The sequence below is a fragment of the Oryzias melastigma genome, linkage group LG10, assembly GCF_002922805.2.
Source record: "Oryzias melastigma strain HK-1 linkage group LG10, ASM292280v2, whole genome shotgun sequence".
NCBI classification, from domain to species: domain Eukaryota; kingdom Metazoa; phylum Chordata; class Actinopteri; order Beloniformes; family Adrianichthyidae; genus Oryzias; species Oryzias melastigma.
In genome coordinates, this window is record NC_050521.1 from 27,409,931 (window position 1) to 27,427,334 (window position 17,404).

The 17,404-nt window shown below is 42.8% G+C and overlaps 1 protein-coding gene and 1 long non-coding RNA gene across 3 annotated transcripts in view; one reads left to right on the forward strand and one right to left on the reverse strand.

Moving 5' to 3' along the window:
- fat2 (FAT atypical cadherin 2) overlaps nucleotides 1-17,404 on the forward strand; it is a 98,786-nt gene that overhangs the window by 68,201 nt on the left and 13,181 nt on the right. Inside the window, exons 17-24 of the mRNA XM_024260406.2 lie at nucleotides 765-976; nucleotides 3,055-3,192; nucleotides 3,268-3,411; nucleotides 5,667-5,864; nucleotides 6,009-6,606; nucleotides 6,682-6,882; nucleotides 11,409-11,566; nucleotides 16,460-16,913. Coding sequence (XP_024116174.1) covers nucleotides 765-976; nucleotides 3,055-3,192; nucleotides 3,268-3,411; nucleotides 5,667-5,864; nucleotides 6,009-6,606; nucleotides 6,682-6,882; nucleotides 11,409-11,566; nucleotides 16,460-16,913 — 2,103 coding nt within the window. The remainder of the gene's footprint in view (nucleotides 1-764; nucleotides 977-3,054; nucleotides 3,193-3,267; nucleotides 3,412-5,666; nucleotides 5,865-6,008; nucleotides 6,607-6,681; nucleotides 6,883-11,408; nucleotides 11,567-16,459; nucleotides 16,914-17,404) is intronic.
- Nucleotides 1-17,404, reverse strand: part of LOC112137879 — a 59,675-nt gene that overhangs the window by 22,867 nt on the left and 19,404 nt on the right. Inside the window, exons 3-4 of one of the 2 annotated variants that reach the window (XR_002917642.2) lie at nucleotides 12,599-12,689; nucleotides 10,707-12,282 (exon numbers count right to left, since the gene is read on the reverse strand). The exons of the other annotated variant lie outside the window; for it this stretch is intronic. This is a non-coding gene — a long non-coding RNA (uncharacterized LOC112137879). Of the gene's footprint in view, nucleotides 1-10,706; nucleotides 12,283-12,598; nucleotides 12,690-17,404 lie in introns of those variants that run through there. 2 annotated transcript variants of the gene reach the window in all.

The window sequence follows — 17,404 nt, forward strand, 5'->3', positions numbered from 1 at the left end:
ATTGATCTCCTGACGTTCTTTATCTAAGAAAGAGAGGAAGTGTGTTCTTTAGCAACAGGACAGAGATTTGAAGCTGGTTTGGACACCATGACCAAAGATCAGAGCAGCTTCTGTTCCTAACGTCTGCATAATGAACGCAGAAAAAAAGACACTTTTGAACGTGTGCATGCTCTTGTTCAGCTTCATAGATCTAAACTTAAACAGTCTAAGTCACAGGAAACGTTTCACTGAATTGAATTAAAATTTTAAAGTACGAGCGGAAAAAACATTTGATTTAAATCTCTTTCTTCTCAAAAAAAGAAATATATATATATGTATGATTTGGCCCCTGGATCCACAGCTGTGAGGCTCCTCAGGGCACTGAGGACGAGTGTGAGCACGACTGACCAACACAGCAGAGATATCACTCTGGAAAACCCCCGGAGGGACATGCAACCTCGAGGTCAAAGACCCGCTCTGATGAAAACGGCGTTTTTGACATGTCAAAACATTTCTGAGTAGTTCTTTGTTCAAGTCGTTAATCAGGAGCAGACGAAAAAAAGTTGTTTAAAATTTGTGATGTAGAAAATACGCTGGGCGGGGCCACAAGCTCCCTGCTCCGCCCCATTCTGATGCATCCACTTGCAGAGAAATAGATCCATGAACGTCTTTGATTTCCTCTCAAAAATAGATCAAATGTTTTTTCTCGTTTTTTTTCTTAAGCACTAAACGTCTTAACTTCTACATCCAGTCAGACTGCGTTTTTTTGCGTCTTCTCTCTTCAGGCCTTCTGACCCTCATGGCGCCGCTTGACTTTGAAGTTTCGCGGGAGTACTTCTTGTCTGTGGAGGGGAGCCGAGGCAAGTCCCCCCTCAAAGACATCACCACCGTCATCATCAACGTGACCGACGTCAACGACAACGCGCCAGTGTTTGGACAAGGCGAGCGTAGTGTGGACGTATCCGAGGACCTGACGCCGGGAAGTCTGGTGATGAGGGTGAGTTCCACTCGACCTGCAGAACGTTCCCCTGAGCTCCTGTTGAAGCTCCAGACTGGGATCATTTCTGTAGCAGATCAGCAACCATGAGCTGCTCTTTAAACAGTTTTTGAAGGACGATCAGGAGTGAAGGTCTGGATTTGTTTGACACAGTCGAGCGGGTATTGATAACTACGCAGAGTAACGACATCACAGCCTGAGACGATCGGAGTCAAAAAAGCAGAGGGACACGCTTGCCACATGTCGGCGACATGTCAGCTGTCATGTCGGACCAGCAGCAGATAACGCAGTAATATCACAGTTCATCAGCTCGCTGACGCTCGCTCCACAGCTGGATGAGTCTGGAATCACGCCGCTTCAGCTCTGACATTTTCCTCTGCGCCGCCATCTGCTTCCCACCTCTGCTGCTCATCATTTTACCTGTAAATGTTGAGACACTTAGAGATGGCAGAAGGCTTTTGTTGTCAGACTGATGAAGAAAGATGGTTGTAAAGTGGGGATTTATGTCACTAATTTGCTGTTTTTTTTTAAACCAACCATGCAGTCTTTTCTGCAAGTCTTATCAGGAAAACTGATAAATTAAATTAAATAAAGCTAAAAGACTTTACATGAAACCAAAACTATAAAAATAATAGTAATTTTAATTACGAATCACTTTGAACCGAAGAACCAAAGTTTGAACTTTAGGCTCATAACAATTTCAACATCAAAGGAAATAAAAATATTCAATATCTGAAAGTTAGAAAGTCGTCCATAAAGACGAAAAATAGTAATACATTTATTCAATTTAAGTCTTCAAATGCTTTAAAAAAAAGGAAACACTGTGTGCTGCCAAAGTGCTAACTTGTGTAAACAAAATACAACTTAGGCGCTTAAAATGTGTTAAACTAGTACCTAAGGATGCAGTGATGTCATCACGCCACCTCGAGGATGTAATCACACCATGTGACCCAAACGCCTAACTTGTTCAGCCAAAATACTAACTTGTGGACATAAAAAAAATGCTTGGGCGCTTGAAATACTTGTGCATGACTAATGTCACAGTGACTGTCATCATAATTGACTAACTCGCTGAAGAAAAGGAATATGAACACTTGCATAGAAACAGCCAGAAAATCTGTTTAATTTTTTTAAACATATCTAGATTTAAATGATACAGTAAATAATGTGTCATGATGTTTTATGGAGAAGAGTTTATGATTATAACATCTCACAACATGAACACAAACTAATAATTTAATATTTATTGTTATGGAAGATTATTTACTGTGGAAGTTTTGTCCTAAAAATAACTTGTGATAGACAAAATCTTTGAAGGTTTTATATTTTTTACACTAATTTTAAATGTTTTGAGGCTGTAAAACTTTCCTAAAAATTTTTTACTGTTTTCTCAGACAGAAACGAAAACGTTTACACTTTTGTTTAAACTTTCAAAATTCAAACCTTCTTAGAAAAGTGATTATAGAGTAAAAAAAAATAGTTCTCAACGCAATAGAAGATATATGTAGATTTGGCAAACTGGACGCATTCTTTACAGGAAACGGAAGGGATTGATTGACGAGGTCTACAGCCAATCAGGACTCAGAACACTATGAGATGAAAGAAAACAAAAGTATGTTTAATTACTCTAAAAATTATGTAATATATGTACAGCTGAATATTTAAATGATATAAATGATGTTTTTGTGAACAAATTTTAACCTACAGCTGAGCTGGATTCATTTTAACAAATGAAACATTTTGGGGTTTTGGGGGGTTTAATTCTGCATATTTTGGGGGTGTAGGTTTTGAACTGATGGGTGTGTTTTTCAAAGACTGAACCCAACAGAGCTTTAGTGGGTACTCTGTTCCCCTTTCCTGGGATTGTTAGTAAAATGGTTGGAGTAAACTCCAACTTCAGACTTCATTTTCCCTTCACAGACTCTCAAGTGTCCCGTCAGAGATGGTCGGTTCGGTCCATAATGAGGACGCTGACAAACCGTCAAACATTATGAATAAACTTTGCTGATGTCACTCTTCTCTTTTTACCTTTAAATGTTTCTGAAGGTGATGAAACGTGATTTATTCTGCCTCCACAGGTAACAGCCACTGATCAGGACGGTCCGATCAATAACCTCCTGCGGTACTCCATAGTGAGCGGTGACCTTCTGCAGCAGTTCTCTATAGACCATCGCAGCGGAGAAATTACAGTCCGCACCGCTCTGGACAGAGAGCAGGTAAACCTCGTAAATTCAGGTCTGAGGAAGACATGTCCCAAATAAACATGGAGGTTTGTGTAACTTCGTCCACAGATCCCTCATTACTCTCTGACGGTGCAGGCGGCCGATGAAGGCAGCCCCCCTCTGTCATCCGCCGTCCTCATCACCATCACCGTCAGCGACGTTAACGATAACCCCCCAGTCTTCTCTCAGGTTAAACACCATCTTCTGCTGCAGGTATGTGGATAACCTCCACGTTCACTTCAAGTCTCTTTTCACTGATGTTTACTCAATAAACATGAAATCTAGAGCAGTGGAACTCAGGTCTTTGTGAGAGAACAGGGACAAACTTTCACAGATAGAAAATGGAGCCAAATAGATCAAAATGGTTCTACCTGCAGCTTCCTGAAAGGCTGTGACCTTCTGACCTCCTGAGAACTCCGTACAGTCAGGAAAAACTGCAGCCAGTTCCTGAACTTCATGAGGTTTAAAGGAGCTGAAAGAGACTCATTCTGAAGACTTCAGCTGCTCCTCACAAACTCACTTGGTTACGTTTGGATAATAAAGGCGTCGCTGTCACACTTCAGCTTCTGCTGTAGATCTGCGATCAGAAACTCCTTCCAGTCCAGATCTCGTTACTTCGAAAAAACCTTTCCGACCATTAAAGCTGTGACGGTAGTTCCATCGGATCCTTCCACCCCATCCATCTCTGACGGAGGTCACTGTCAGCACTGAGCAAATAGATGGAAACTGCTGGGGTTGTCACCTTTCCAGGAGGATGCTGCAGGTCACCCAGCCTTCGTTCTCCTTTACTGTGCAGTGATGGCCTGTTTAGAGTAGCTGTTAACACCAGACAGCCTTTTTTTAGGCATTTCAGTGGAGTGAAAGTGTAAAAGCAGCAGGTTAATATGGCTGAAGATCATCTACAAAGCAAAAGATGCATATGTGAGCTGAAGTGACATTCACAGACCAGGTCTGCTTCCTACCATGACTCTGTGCAGAGACTTTTACAGGTAAACTCCTGCAACTTCTGAAGATCTTCAAAAGGTTTTTAAATGTGATTGCAGAATGCTTCCATCTATAATAGAACAAACATTTGGATGCAGTTCATGATGAAACTTTCGCATCACTAAAAGTTTATTTACTGCGGGTAATCTGCACCACAATACGCTGGATGTTGAATATTCCAACTTCTTCTTGTTTGATCGCCCACGATCATTCTGATCCTGAGTGTGGATGTTCCCCCTCCATACAGCAGGGGGCAGTATTCACACTTTTAGAATAGTTGACAATCCCTCATTAAATCAAAGGAGAGCTTTTATGCACATAAAAAAGGTGTATTTTAGACCATAGTTATTTGTTTTATAAACTATGTCACTTATGAACCAAAAAAACAGACCTTAGGGTCAAACGTCTGTTGATACGGCACATTTCCCAGTCTGAGTCCCAACAGAATAAATGTAGCTGGAGGAGAGTCAATTTGCTTATCTTTATCAGGCGTCATTTGTTTTCCACATGTGGTCGCCTGTGTGCAGAGAGCTGGATCTTCATCAGCAGCACCTCTATGATGCTGCTTCACGTCCCTCAGGCTGATGGAAGGGTTCTTTAACAAAGCCCCCACGTGTCCTGTGATGCGTGCGGTAATTGAAATTTCAAAGACCTTGCATCAGGGGCCGCGCTTGTATCCCATTACCTCCATATTGTTTTGCTTTCTTGACATCCATCTCCTTCAGTGTACTGCCGTTTGGATTGATAGCTTACTTTGGAAGGAACTGCATCTTAAAAGTGGCTCTGCGATGGGAAGGGTAATTCATCACAGCAAGCGGCTTTAATTAATTTGGTCCGGGGTTAGGGTTTGGTTCTGAAGTTCTGACGTGATGGATGTAAACCAGCGCTAAAGGGTGTTTCTAACAAGAAATCCACAAGATAAACGACGGTCCCAGGCGGACGTCGTGGAACGTTGCATCTGACAACTTGTGAAAGCTTTAAAAGCAATAAAAGGTTGTTTTGGTGCATCAGTTTCTTATTAATACCCACAAGTTTTGACTGCCAGGATGTTTACTAAAACTCGTAAAATCACAGAAAACAAATTTTCTAGCAGTTAATGACTGTTTGGGTAGAGATGTTGTCGTGGCAACCACTCAAAAGAGGCTCAGGAAGAAAATGAGAATCGACGGTTCAACACGAACGCCATTAGCTTGACTTGAAGTTCAAATTCCCAGAAAAAGATGCACCTTCACTGAAAGTTGTGCTTCTCTCCATTCATGGATCATTGAAAACTGTCCTGTAACCAAAATAGTTTTCATCTTCCCATGACGACAGTCTTGGCTAAAACATGATGCCCTTCTAAGGTGCTCTGGTTATCAGAGCCTAAAAAAAAGTGTTCCACCTTCAAACATTCCCAAAGCACGATTGCAATCTCTCCTTTTTTCTACTCGCAACTAAAACTTATCAGTCGTAGAAAAATCTGAATCAGCGTTTGTCTCCTGCAGGAGGGCGAGGCCGTCGGCAGCACCATCCTGCAGCTTGTCGTGACAGACAGGGACACGCCCAAAAACGGCCCGCCGTTCTCCTTCCACATAGTCAGCGGCAATGAGGACCGGCGTTTCCACGTGGACCAGGGCGGTCTGCTGTCGCTCTCTGCTCCCCTAAGGAAGAAGATCCGACCCCACCACCAGCTGAAGATCCAGGTTCGTTTCGCTGCTTCAGTTTGCGAGTTCAAACGGACGGATGAGTCCGCCTCAGAGGCATTAACAGCTCCATGATGTTCTTCTGCATTGGCAATGTTTTTGTTGAATCCATCAGTTTGATCTCTGCCGTGCTTAAAACTTCAGGTGACAGACAGCGGCCATCCTCCTCTGTCCTCCATCTGCGTGGTCAACATCAACGTCACCGAGCAGAGCAAGTATCCTCCCTCTGTCACGCCGCTGGAAGTCTTCATCACCACCACCGGAGGGCTGTTCCCGAACAGGGTCATCGGCTGGGTCCATGCGGCAGATCAGGACCTGCAGGACGTGCTGATCTATAAACTGGTGTCACCGAATCACGGAAACAAGTTTTCTATTGACTCCAGCAACGGGAAGCTTTGTGCTGAAGGGCCTCTGGAGGACGGCTCGTACGCTCTGAACGTCAGCGTCAGCGATGGGAAGTTTACTGTCTGGACCGGGGTTAAAGTTCACGTGTGGGCAGCCAGTCAGAGAGTTCTGGACTCCGGCCTAACTCTGGTACTGTCAGGAATGACGGCAGAAGACTTCCTGGGCGACCACTGGAGGGGCCTCCAGCGCAGCCTGAGTCAGGCTCTGGGTCTGCCCCGACAGCAGCTTCACCTGGCCAGCATGCAGCAGCTGTCCGACGCCAAAGTCCTGGAGGTCCTGCTGGTTTGGAAGCCTGAAGACGGACTTCCCCGGTCCCTTCCGACCACCAGGATTGCAGGTCAGCATTCAGCACATTTACTGGTTCAGTAAACCTCTTCAGCATCAGTGTGTGAAGGTGACCTCTGTGATGCAGGGATCGTCTCGGACATGGAGGACTCTCTGGGACTCAGCATTCTCAGGGTCAGCCACAACGGCTGCCTGGACAGCGGCTGCCCCCCACGCGACTGCCGGAACGCCGTGCTGCTGTCTCCAGAGACTCTCGGCCTCTTCTCCACCAACAGAGCCAGTTACATCACCCCACAGCACCGCTGGGAGAGCGTCTGCCCCTGTAACGGTACGTCTGAGCAGCTTCAGAAAAGCACTGATGTTTCAGAAGGTTTATGTGATCCAAAGAAGCATTTTTGAGAAGAAACAAAGCTCCTGAAAATCAGGTGTACACTACAACTTCACCAAAATGGTAGCTGAAAAAAATGTCAGCTATATTTTTGGAGCGGATTCTCCTCCACACAAAAATATCATTTTTTAAAGCTTTTCTCATTGGAAAATAGATGTTTGACCCTTGGTAAAGTAGCTGCTGCCTCATAAGACAATGAAGTTACTAAAACTTTAGGTTGGAATATGAATGTTAATTTCAGAAAGATGATAAAAAGAAAGAAGCACTGGTTGCTTAGGAAAACGTGGTTGGATGAACCGCCAAACATCTTTAAGGTCCAACTGCTCTGAAGAACAAAATGAAGGACTTAGAATTCTTTCAGAAAACTTTGATTTTTGACCCAGAACTCCAATAAAGCTAAAAATAGGACTGGAGTCAAAAATATATGAAAAAGTCAGATTTTAAGCCTTAAAAACAAAACATTTAATTCAAAATATTTTGAAAAACTCCCCCAGCTGAAACCTCATTGAACCTTGTGACGGCTGCAAGGCACGGTGGTGGGTAGCTAATGATGTGGGCAGGTAGAAGGCATCTGTTTTTAGACTAAATATATAAAAATATTTAGCGATCCATAGAAGAAGTTCAGCTTGCTGAATCTTTTCCTTCAAGCTCCAGGAAATCCACCTTACGCCGCTGCCTCCAGAAGAAAGTTTTGACAATTTTTGCCACAGAAAACACAAACATCTGAATAACTCCACCTTAATTTAGAAGCATATTGTTGTTGTATGCATCTATCATCCTGTGAAGGTGAGAACACTTTATCAAGTTCAGGAGTTCAGACATTTGGATGATAAAAAGCCAGTTTTAAAAACATGAATTCAGCTTCTTTTCTGTTCTGATCGTTAACGACAGTAGCGACCTCATCCGCTGAAAAATACTGTCTGGACTCAGCAGAACCCTGAGGCCACGTGGACGCTGAAGCAGGCTGGCGGTTTCCTGTTTCAGCTTCAGCTGAGCGTCCTCACCTCTCTGCCAGGAGAAATGAGGCGTGAGCAGCGCATGAGAACAAATCCCGTGTTATTTCTGTCAGTGCTGCATGAATACAAAAGAATAAAAATGTTTTCTTCAAACGCAGACGTTCAGGAGCAGGGCAGAGCTGATCAACGCTCCGGTTTATTTTGCATTATTGTTTCTGTTCCGCCAAGTGAAGGGAAAATGTAAATCCAGCCTTTCCTATAAATCACTCCCGACACTTTTATCTGTAAATATGCCCTCAGATCAGTTTGATTACGGCTGGCAGACATCTCGACCCCCTCGGCGGAGGCGCCAGCTTGGCGAACGTCTTCAATGATTTATTTCCATTCCTGCGAGGATTAGTGCCGAGCTCGTACAATCCGAGTTAGCTGCGGGTGATGCGGGAAGACGGTAGCGGTTTCCCTCTGAAACATCCCACTGTTCCTGCCTCCCAACGCCATTCCGCTTTCATCTCAAACGTCTCAAAGGTTCGGAAGCTCGGAGGAGCTGAAAGAATGAATCTGAAGGAAATCTTTTCAAAGCGGGTGCATAATGAAGTCATTTTCAGAGTTTGTTTTTCTAAACGGCGGGGGCGTGTCCCCAGGATCGCCGACCTGAAGAGGCCGTCTTTGTGGAGACGTTCCCATTCAGCGGATCACAAAGAAAAGGATGTCTGAGGGTTTCTTTATCATCTCAGAGGAAACAAAAGAGCATCCTTTGTGAGGGAGAGGAGATCATCTAGATAACAGATTCAGCCCAAAGTTGGAGGCTGTTTGGGGAAAGCAGCCACAGATACTGTTGCAGCCGTAAAGTGGATAAACCATCCAGAACGGGAGGTCGGAAAGAGGAAATGAAGCGGAATCCACTTTATTGCTCAAGATGAGAGATCCTGAAACAGGATCTCAGGGAGGTTGAAGCAGAGCTGAAGTCCAGGAGGTTCAGCGCTGTGTAGGGGGGCTGTGGTGATGGGATTCCTGGCCATTGGTTTGTCTTTACAAGAATATCTGAGCAGTTAGCCGACTGAGGCGTCAGAAGAGCATGTAGGCCAGGGCCTGCAGAACTTCTGCTGGTCGGACTTTCTTTTTGAATCTTCTCAAAAGTTTGTCAGAAGCTGCAGAAGATTGTTTTTGTTCACGGCTGTTCCAAATAGTGACCTTTAAGGCAAAAACCTTCACGGGTTTGTGTTCTTCCCTCGCCCTCATGAGCCGGAGGGTGAGCCGCCTCCTCCCTCCCGGCATCAATGGACCTTCATATAAGACACTAAAAAAGGAAATAAAAGCCACTTTGTTTGTGTTCTGATCTCCATGAAATCACTGACTTTCTCTTTTCTTGTCGATAACTGTCTTTGTTGTTGTTTGTGTTCTTCGTTTTGTGCTTTTGGCTAAAGGGATAAAGAAAATGTTATGACTTTTCCTCAGAAACGTGTCCGTTAGATCAGGAATCAAACATTTTCTTCACACTGCGTTTCATCCTCTGACTAAAAAACAATGCGGAGATTTGGAGATAAGCTCTTTAAAAAGCTTCTGGCGGTGTTTCATTGAACACACACGTGTGATCAGTGAAATCCCCAAGTGTTGTTTCAACTTCGAACTTTGGGGGAACTTTTTAAAAGTACTTAAAAAGTAAAATATGGTTTCTGTAAGAAAAGAAACGGGAAAATCTCAGATTTATTCTCAAACTAAAAAACATTTCAGCAAATTGACACAGAATAAGAAGAGAAGTTATGAAGATCCACCTCATGTAAGTTTTAGTAGAAGAGGTTCATACGGATGTGCAGTGATGCATGAAGCTGCTCGGCGGTTATTGATTTACTGCAGGAACAGTTTGTATCATGTGAAGAGGATCTACTGTAAAGATGCTTAGTTTTTGATTCCAGAATACCCAGTTTGGTGAACATTGATTAAATAGATCCACTTTCCTCGGGGACACACTGCATCCGGTCTGGTTCCGGTGTGGAAGCCGGAGTCTTTACGTAATTTGAAAAGTGTGAAAGACTTTTCAAATCCGTTTCTTTGGCTTCAAATTTTGTCTGAGCCATTTTTTGTGAAGCTGGGGCAATTAACGACCTAAACCAGAAATCAAGCGAGCAAATGTAAAGCGCATCTGGTACATTTTTCAAAATAAAACCTATTTTCTGCTGTATTTGCTGTTTTCACTGTTTTGTAAACATGACGTCATTTTGACAACCAACCCCGGTCTCCCCTACTTGTTACACAATATTTGTAACACAGTCAAATATGAATATTTAAGCCTATATAAGACAAAAGTATTAATAAAAGTTCAGAACTTACCCATTGTATGAGGAGGAGTCACACAGAAAAAGAAGTGTTGTGAATATAATTCAAAATCATGGCAGAATGAGGGTTTGTTTACTAGTACTTCCTGTAAAAATGCACAATAAAAAGTGAAATGATGGATCAATTTATAAAAGCTCTGTAATTTCTTACATTTTAAATTATTAGCCTTCATCAAATTAAAATTTTGAGTTGATGGTTTATTCAACTCAGTCTTTTTATTTGATAAAAACAATTATTTTTAAATGTGACAAATTACAGAACTTTTGATCCAACATTTCACTTTTTACGGTTTTCGCGTAAATCTTCGTGATTCAACATCGCAGAAAAGCCTGTGGCTGCAGCAGAACCGCAGCCATCCGTAGCCAATGTGAGTCATCTGCTGTAACTAGACGGCTTTGGCGTCTGCACTGAAAGCAGTTAGAGCCCGAGGTTACAGGGTTATATTTTCCTAGGTCTACAACAAATTCATATATTTTTTTTTATTTTTGTTAATTATTCTTGCTTTTTTCAAAGATTTATTAAATGTTTTAGTTTTCAAACTTTATGATTTTGCTGACATTGTGAGTCTTTTAAGACTTCGATCATCTCCTGATCTATTTCCAAAGCCTTCCCACAGATCTTTTAATCACAATGATGCTGTTTTTAACTAAACATGTCATTTTCTAGGATATAGTTTCTGCAGAGCAGCAGAAGTTCATTGGAATTCTTCTCTGAGTTGTGGGCAAGACTTTTGGCACAGAGAAACCCCGCCCCCCTTCCCCTCCCCATCAATGAGAGCCCGGAGCCAAATACCAGCGTATTTTCTAGATTAGATTAGATTCAACTTTATTGACATTGTGCATGTGCAAGTACAAAACAACAATGCAGTTAGCATCCAACCAGAAGTGCAAGCAATAACTGCATAATTTACAGTAGAAAAAAGGTGCAGAGAGGTGGGTTCTATGTCACAAATACGACTTTTTTCAAATGCATTTTTTCGTCTTCTCCCGATTTACAATAATTTGAACAAAGAAATACTGTATACATGTCCTCTATCATGAGAAACGTGTCACAAGAAGATGTTAAAAACACAATTTTCATTGGAGTGGCTCTTTAAGGAAAAGAAAATCCAAGTTTGACTAAACAGGAACGTCTCCTCGAGTCAGACGATGACTCAAACGTTTCTTTGTGTTTCAGAGTCGGCTCTGAGGTTCGACAGCAGGTCCTACCTGAAGTACCTGCACGGGCAGGACGAGGACAGCCGGGAGTTCCAGCTCTCGTTGAGGCTCAAGACGGTCCAAGAGCAGGGCCTCATCATGTCCACACACGGTGCCAGCGACTGGGCAGATCTGCAGGTACGTTTAAGGAAAGGAAGTGTCCCAAACACAGGGTGCTTCATTTCTGCTGCCGCTCTGCATTAAGGACAGAGACCGAGCTTTCAGAGCCGCGCGCTCGTGTTGGAAATGTCACAACAGCACGGGAAGATGAGAGTGAAGTGCAGCGCAGCCAGTGATGCATTTATAGCAGCAGAATCCTTCTTTCCGTTCATCTGAAGGAGGTGAGCATTCGTTGTTTTCTCTGATCCAGGAGGTAATAATTAGCTCTCAGGGTTTTGTTGCCGCACACAGATTTAATCTCCTCCGCGTTGTTGGGTGCCGTTTGTATAATGTTTATGGTTTACACTGATTTACAGCCAGGCAGATCGAATCCAGGAGCTGCTGATTGTATCAGAGTTTTCCTGAGGGAACGCCCACAGCGGCTGAAGCTTTTCAAACGTCTCCAGCTGACTGTGGTTCACCTGCAGCTGGAGGGAGTTCAGTGGATGTGCTCACCAACGTGAAGGTGTCAGAGCCACACTCTGCAGAACAAAGACTTTAAGTTCAGGAAGTCTTTCTAGTTCACACTGCTGGTTACTGCAGGTCAGGATCCTCTCAGATCAGAACAACAGAAACTTTTTCTATTTAACTCTTTCTCTTTTTTGCTCTTAAATCATCTTCAAGTTCAATACTAAAGGAAGTCCTGGTCTTGGTAGGTTCCTGGTTCTGGTCTGGTAGATCCCCAGGGTTCAACTCTATCAAAAACATCCCAAGAGTCAAATCATGAGATGAAAATGTAACAGGTGGCTGCAGATAAGCCCACACGAACCTAACTCCACCCCCATGCCAGATCTGTTTGGATTCTGCGCTGATAAAGAGATTAACCACCTTTTCTCTCACAGATTGCTCATTAGTGCCACGTTGTTCATGTTTTGGAGGCTTTGATGCCAAAAACACCAAGACATCTGTTACAATCGTCCACGAGGCAGTTGGATTGTTTGGATTATTTAAATCTGCAACTTTTTGAATATTTTTATTATAAAAAAAACCCCAATAATAGGTAATAATGACCTTGGAGTGTTAAATCCCACGACAGTGAAAAAGATTACTTTAATTTTCCCTCCAATCCTCTTCGGTCGGTCGCTGTTCTACAGGAAGCTCTCTGCTCGAAACACAAAACCAAAGGAGAATAATAGAACAATAAAAATGTGAGTTCTGTGAGAAGCATGAACAGTTTTCTAAACAGATTAAAAATTTGAGGCAGAAACACGCTGCCCTTGTGGCGCTCCTCTCGGGCTGAATATTCAATCATCCACGAGCTCGGGGAAACTTAAACAGAGCCGCTCAGTCTCTCCCAAGGACCCGGGTTCAGGGTAACGGCGTGTAAAAACGCACTTCAAAATGAATTTCTGAACATCTGAGCACAGCCTGGCGTGCTGCGATGACTCAGAGAACACCTCATCGGAGGAGCGTGGACCCACATGCTGATGCTTTTCACTCCTGCTTCATGTTCGGGGATCGCTGCGATCTCCAGCTTTAACACCGAGTCTGTGATTGATGGAGCAGGAAGCTCCGCAGTCTGAACAGCAGAGGTGACTTGTTGCTGCAGAAATCACTATTCATAATCAATGTCATGTTCCAAACTACAACAGGTGGATGTCCAGAAAGGAGAGGCTGAAATTCTTTGTTCTGAATCTGGAAAAAGTTCCATCTCTACAGACCACCAAAGGTTTCAGGATCTAGAACAGGAGTCTACAACCTGAGGCTCTTTTATCCCTTTTTGTGGCTCTTTAGCTTTAGTGAAAAATGCTAACAATTGAATACATAATAGATTTGTTATTTAAGTTTTGTCATTTCTGCTCAAATTTTTAACATGTCAAAGCATAAAAAGTTTAATTTACTGTCAGAAATTCTGTAGAAATGTCCTAATTTACAGTTAGTACAATAAAAAACTACAAACTTTGTTTTATTTTGGTAAATTACATTAGGTGGTTCAAGATTTGAACAAATGCAGTTTAAACTGAATGAAAATAATTTAGTTTTGTCCCTCACACCTTAGAGATAAAGGGGAAAAAATGATGGTGGCACACCGAAATCCTAATGATAAAAAAACAATGTTTGACTGTCTTGCATTTTAAATTTAAGAAAAGTTGCTGCAGCAGGAGGACTTTTGACACAGAGTGGGTTTTATTTTGAAAGGAACAATCGTGTGCTGCTGTCAAAAGTAAGAGAAGTTACAACTGTTATATATAGAAACATATAGACACTGTTGTAGTTTATTATTGAAATATTTAAGTTACGTAATAAATAAATGTTTAATTGACAAAAAAAACACAAATATGTTATTTTTTAAATGATAAAGTGAGACTTTGTGGCTCTCGTTGGGTTCTGGTCTGTAAGAAAATCGACCAAAAGGATCTTTTAGTGTTTAAGATTGCAGACCGCTGATCTAGAGCTTCCAAAATCGTTGAGAAATACTGCATTTTACAGTGGAAATAATAGAACACCTGAACACAACACTGCAGAGAGCGCCTTCGTCATGAGAGTGTGGTTGCTCTTTTACCATTTCACACTGGAGATATCTCAGAGCAAATACGCACTCTTTGAACTACCGTAACTCTTCGATCATTTATATGATCATCATAATTCAAACAGATTCTGACGTGAAGAAAAAGAGCAAGACTTTACGTCATCTTTTGAACGCCGCTGCTGGAGCCCAGTGAACACTCTGATTCTGAAAGAGTTGGAGCTTTTTTTTCTCAGTGGTACGCCGTCTCACTATCAAACAAGCTGATCCCGTGATCCCTTCAGAGTACTTCACTCGCCAATACAATAAAGAAAGGACTAGAAAAGCCACATTATAGTCTGCTCTGGTGGCTGTGAATCAACCTGATCTTGAGATGGACATCTAAACGTCCAAGTCCAAGTGTTTGACAGCAAATCTTATCCGTGAGAAGGAAGTTTCTTAAGAAATCTTCCTCAAACCAATGCTGGAAAAGTGGAATTCTATCCCAGATGTTCCTGAGAATGTGGGAAAGTATGCTCTGAAATCCTGTCAACCTCTGGATCCACACATGTGGGAGCAGATGTTCTCCAACAGGAACTTTGTTAGAATCATACATTCTGCACAGATGGTGGCTGCTGATGCCGAGTGAAGACGGTTCTGATGTGCAGACGCTGTTCGAAGGAGTAGAAGTCACATGACCAAACCGGACAGCTGAGTTTATGCACCAGGGGGCAGGACGCCACAACGACATTTTTACTTCTTTTTTGCTGCCAACAGACCATGTTCAGCAACTTTTTTGAAGTTTTGTTGTCATCAGAGATGTAATTTGGTTTTACATGAAATACTTTGTAAAGACAAACGACTTTCATATTCACTCTCCATTTAAATGCTTAAAGGATTTAGTGGTTTTCTTCTGAAAGACTCGAGTCCAGACGGCTCTCACAGGTTAGTGGGTGGAACCGTCGGCTCCTGCAGGAGCAACACTCCATTTTCAGGCCCACAAAGACAGACTCAAACGTCAGATCAGGCTCTTCAATCAGCAAGAAGGATGGATGTCTGCCTTTAGCCCAGCAGAAACTCTCGATGAAGCAGATTTGTTATCTAACGAAGCTTCTGCTTCTTCCGTAGCTTCACTGAGTCTGACTTCTTAAACCAGTTTTACAGTCAGGACTCACAAACCATTTCACCAAAAGACTGTTTTCTTGATAATTGGAAGAAAGAAAATTGTTCTCGCTGGCTCTTTAGAGGACTGAAACGCTCCACCTTACCCCACCTCTTCATTCACGATGGGGTCATCCTGACCCTTTAAATGTAGAGGAGGGGCTGTCATGTTATTCTCTCTTAACAGCAGCGTTTTACAGATTTAGCTCCTTGAATTTCCTCGTTGCCTGACTTGAACTTGGTGATGCGGGGTTAGATTTAGATCAGGTGTGAGCAGGCATCAGCGTCAGGTCAGATCGGCTGTTCTGAAGAAGTGACGGGCGTCTGTCAGGTTTCCAGCTCCGTTTCATGTGTGAATGTAACCACAGCGGTCTCCCTGCTGCTCCTTCTGTTCATCAGAACATCCCTGAAGCTTTGATCACAGCGGGGAGCAGCAGCAGCACCACCTCCTGCTTTTACTCCACTATAAAAACCTGCGCTGGTGTGCAGAAAAACATGACAGTCGATCGGAGCCTGAACTTCACCCGACAGCTTTAAAGCTCGCCGCCGCGCTTGTGCTTTGATTTACGGAGTGGTGAAGCGCTGACTGTGGAGATCTTCATCCCAGAGGAGTTTGGACTCAACGCGCTGCAGCCTCTCTTCAAGAATCCCACAAGGAGACACAACCGGTTCCCTAAAATAGATGACAATTGTTCCCCTGCCAGCAAATCAGCTGTGATAAGAGCAGAAGTTCACCAGGAGGATCTTGGAGTTTTGTCTTCTGGTTATTTCCTTCAGTTGGATGGAGAACAACAGAAACAACTCTAAGATTGATGGAAATGAAAGAAAAGTTTGTAAAATTACATCCTTCTCAACATCAAGGACAGCCGTAGATCAGAATATTTTCTTTTAATCACGATCTGATGAGAAAACTGACATGAAAAATGAAGAAACCACCAAAAACCTGAAGGTTTTCAACATTTTTAGCAGACTGTAGTGTGGAGCAAAGAGAAAAACAGCTGCTTTCTGTAAACACACATTAATTTTCACCTACTATGGAAAGTATAACTTCTAAAACAAGAACTGAGAAACCTCTCTAACAGATGATTTAAAGGGTTGTTTCCTAAAAAGAACTGAAGAACCAAACAGTAAATTTAACCCTCAGAATATGTAGCTGCTTATTTAGAGGATTTAAAAACAGAAAACTCCTTATTTGGATTTTTAAGTGGTCAAGTTGAATGTCTTGAGTTCTGGTCTAACCGTCTGCCTCCTCTCATCCCTTCCAGGTGACTGAAGGTGAGCTGCAGCTCAGGTACGAATGTGGAAAGGCCTCCCCTGGAACGCTGCAGATCCACTCCTACCCAGTGGTGGACGGTCAATGGCACAGCGTCCTGCTCGAGGTCAGCTCCACCTTTCTGAGACTGACCGTGGACAGGCAGCGTCCCGCCTCCGTCTCCCTGACAGAGCCGTGTCGAATGCTGCGCTCCCACGGCGCCCTGCTGTTCGCCTCTGTGTCTCCGGGCGCCACGGAGGAGATCCACCAGCAACAACAGGACTTCATTGGCTGCCTGGAGGGCCTGCGGTTCAACAAAGAGCCAATCGCAGTGGGTGATGCGCAGGAGTGGGCGGGGTCGGGGAGCAGGAGGGTGTTTGGGGTTTACCGGTGCTGCGGCGGGGCAGGCGGCTGCAGCCACCACAAATGCAACAATGGAGGGGTCTGCAAAGAGGATGCTGCTGGAGGTGAGCATCATTGTGTTTTACCTTTACATTTATTATCAATGACTGTTTTTACTAACTGTAAAGCTGATGTTTGTATTTTTATTTTGTTAAACTATTTTCAGTTCCAACATTTTTTTGCACTTTTGACTGAAAAACATCACAAAGTGCTGAACAATGACATTCTCAACATATGAAACACGTGAAACTCAGAAAAAAACCTGAAAAGGAAACTTTACGCTTCATTGAATCTCCCTCACATCTTCAATTCTGATGCTTTTTATTTCTACTGTTAAAAATGTATTATTACAAGAGTTAAATATTCATTTCCAAAGCTTCAGTTTGTTGTTTTGCTCATTTCTATTGGCAAATCTCAATTATCTTTGAAAGAACATTCAAGCTACAAAATAATATATTCTCAGTGAGGATTAAAGGATCTGTCACTTTAAATCTTTATCAGCTCGTTTTCCTTAATCCTTTAAGTCAAAATAAAACACGTTTATGTTCTAAGTTTT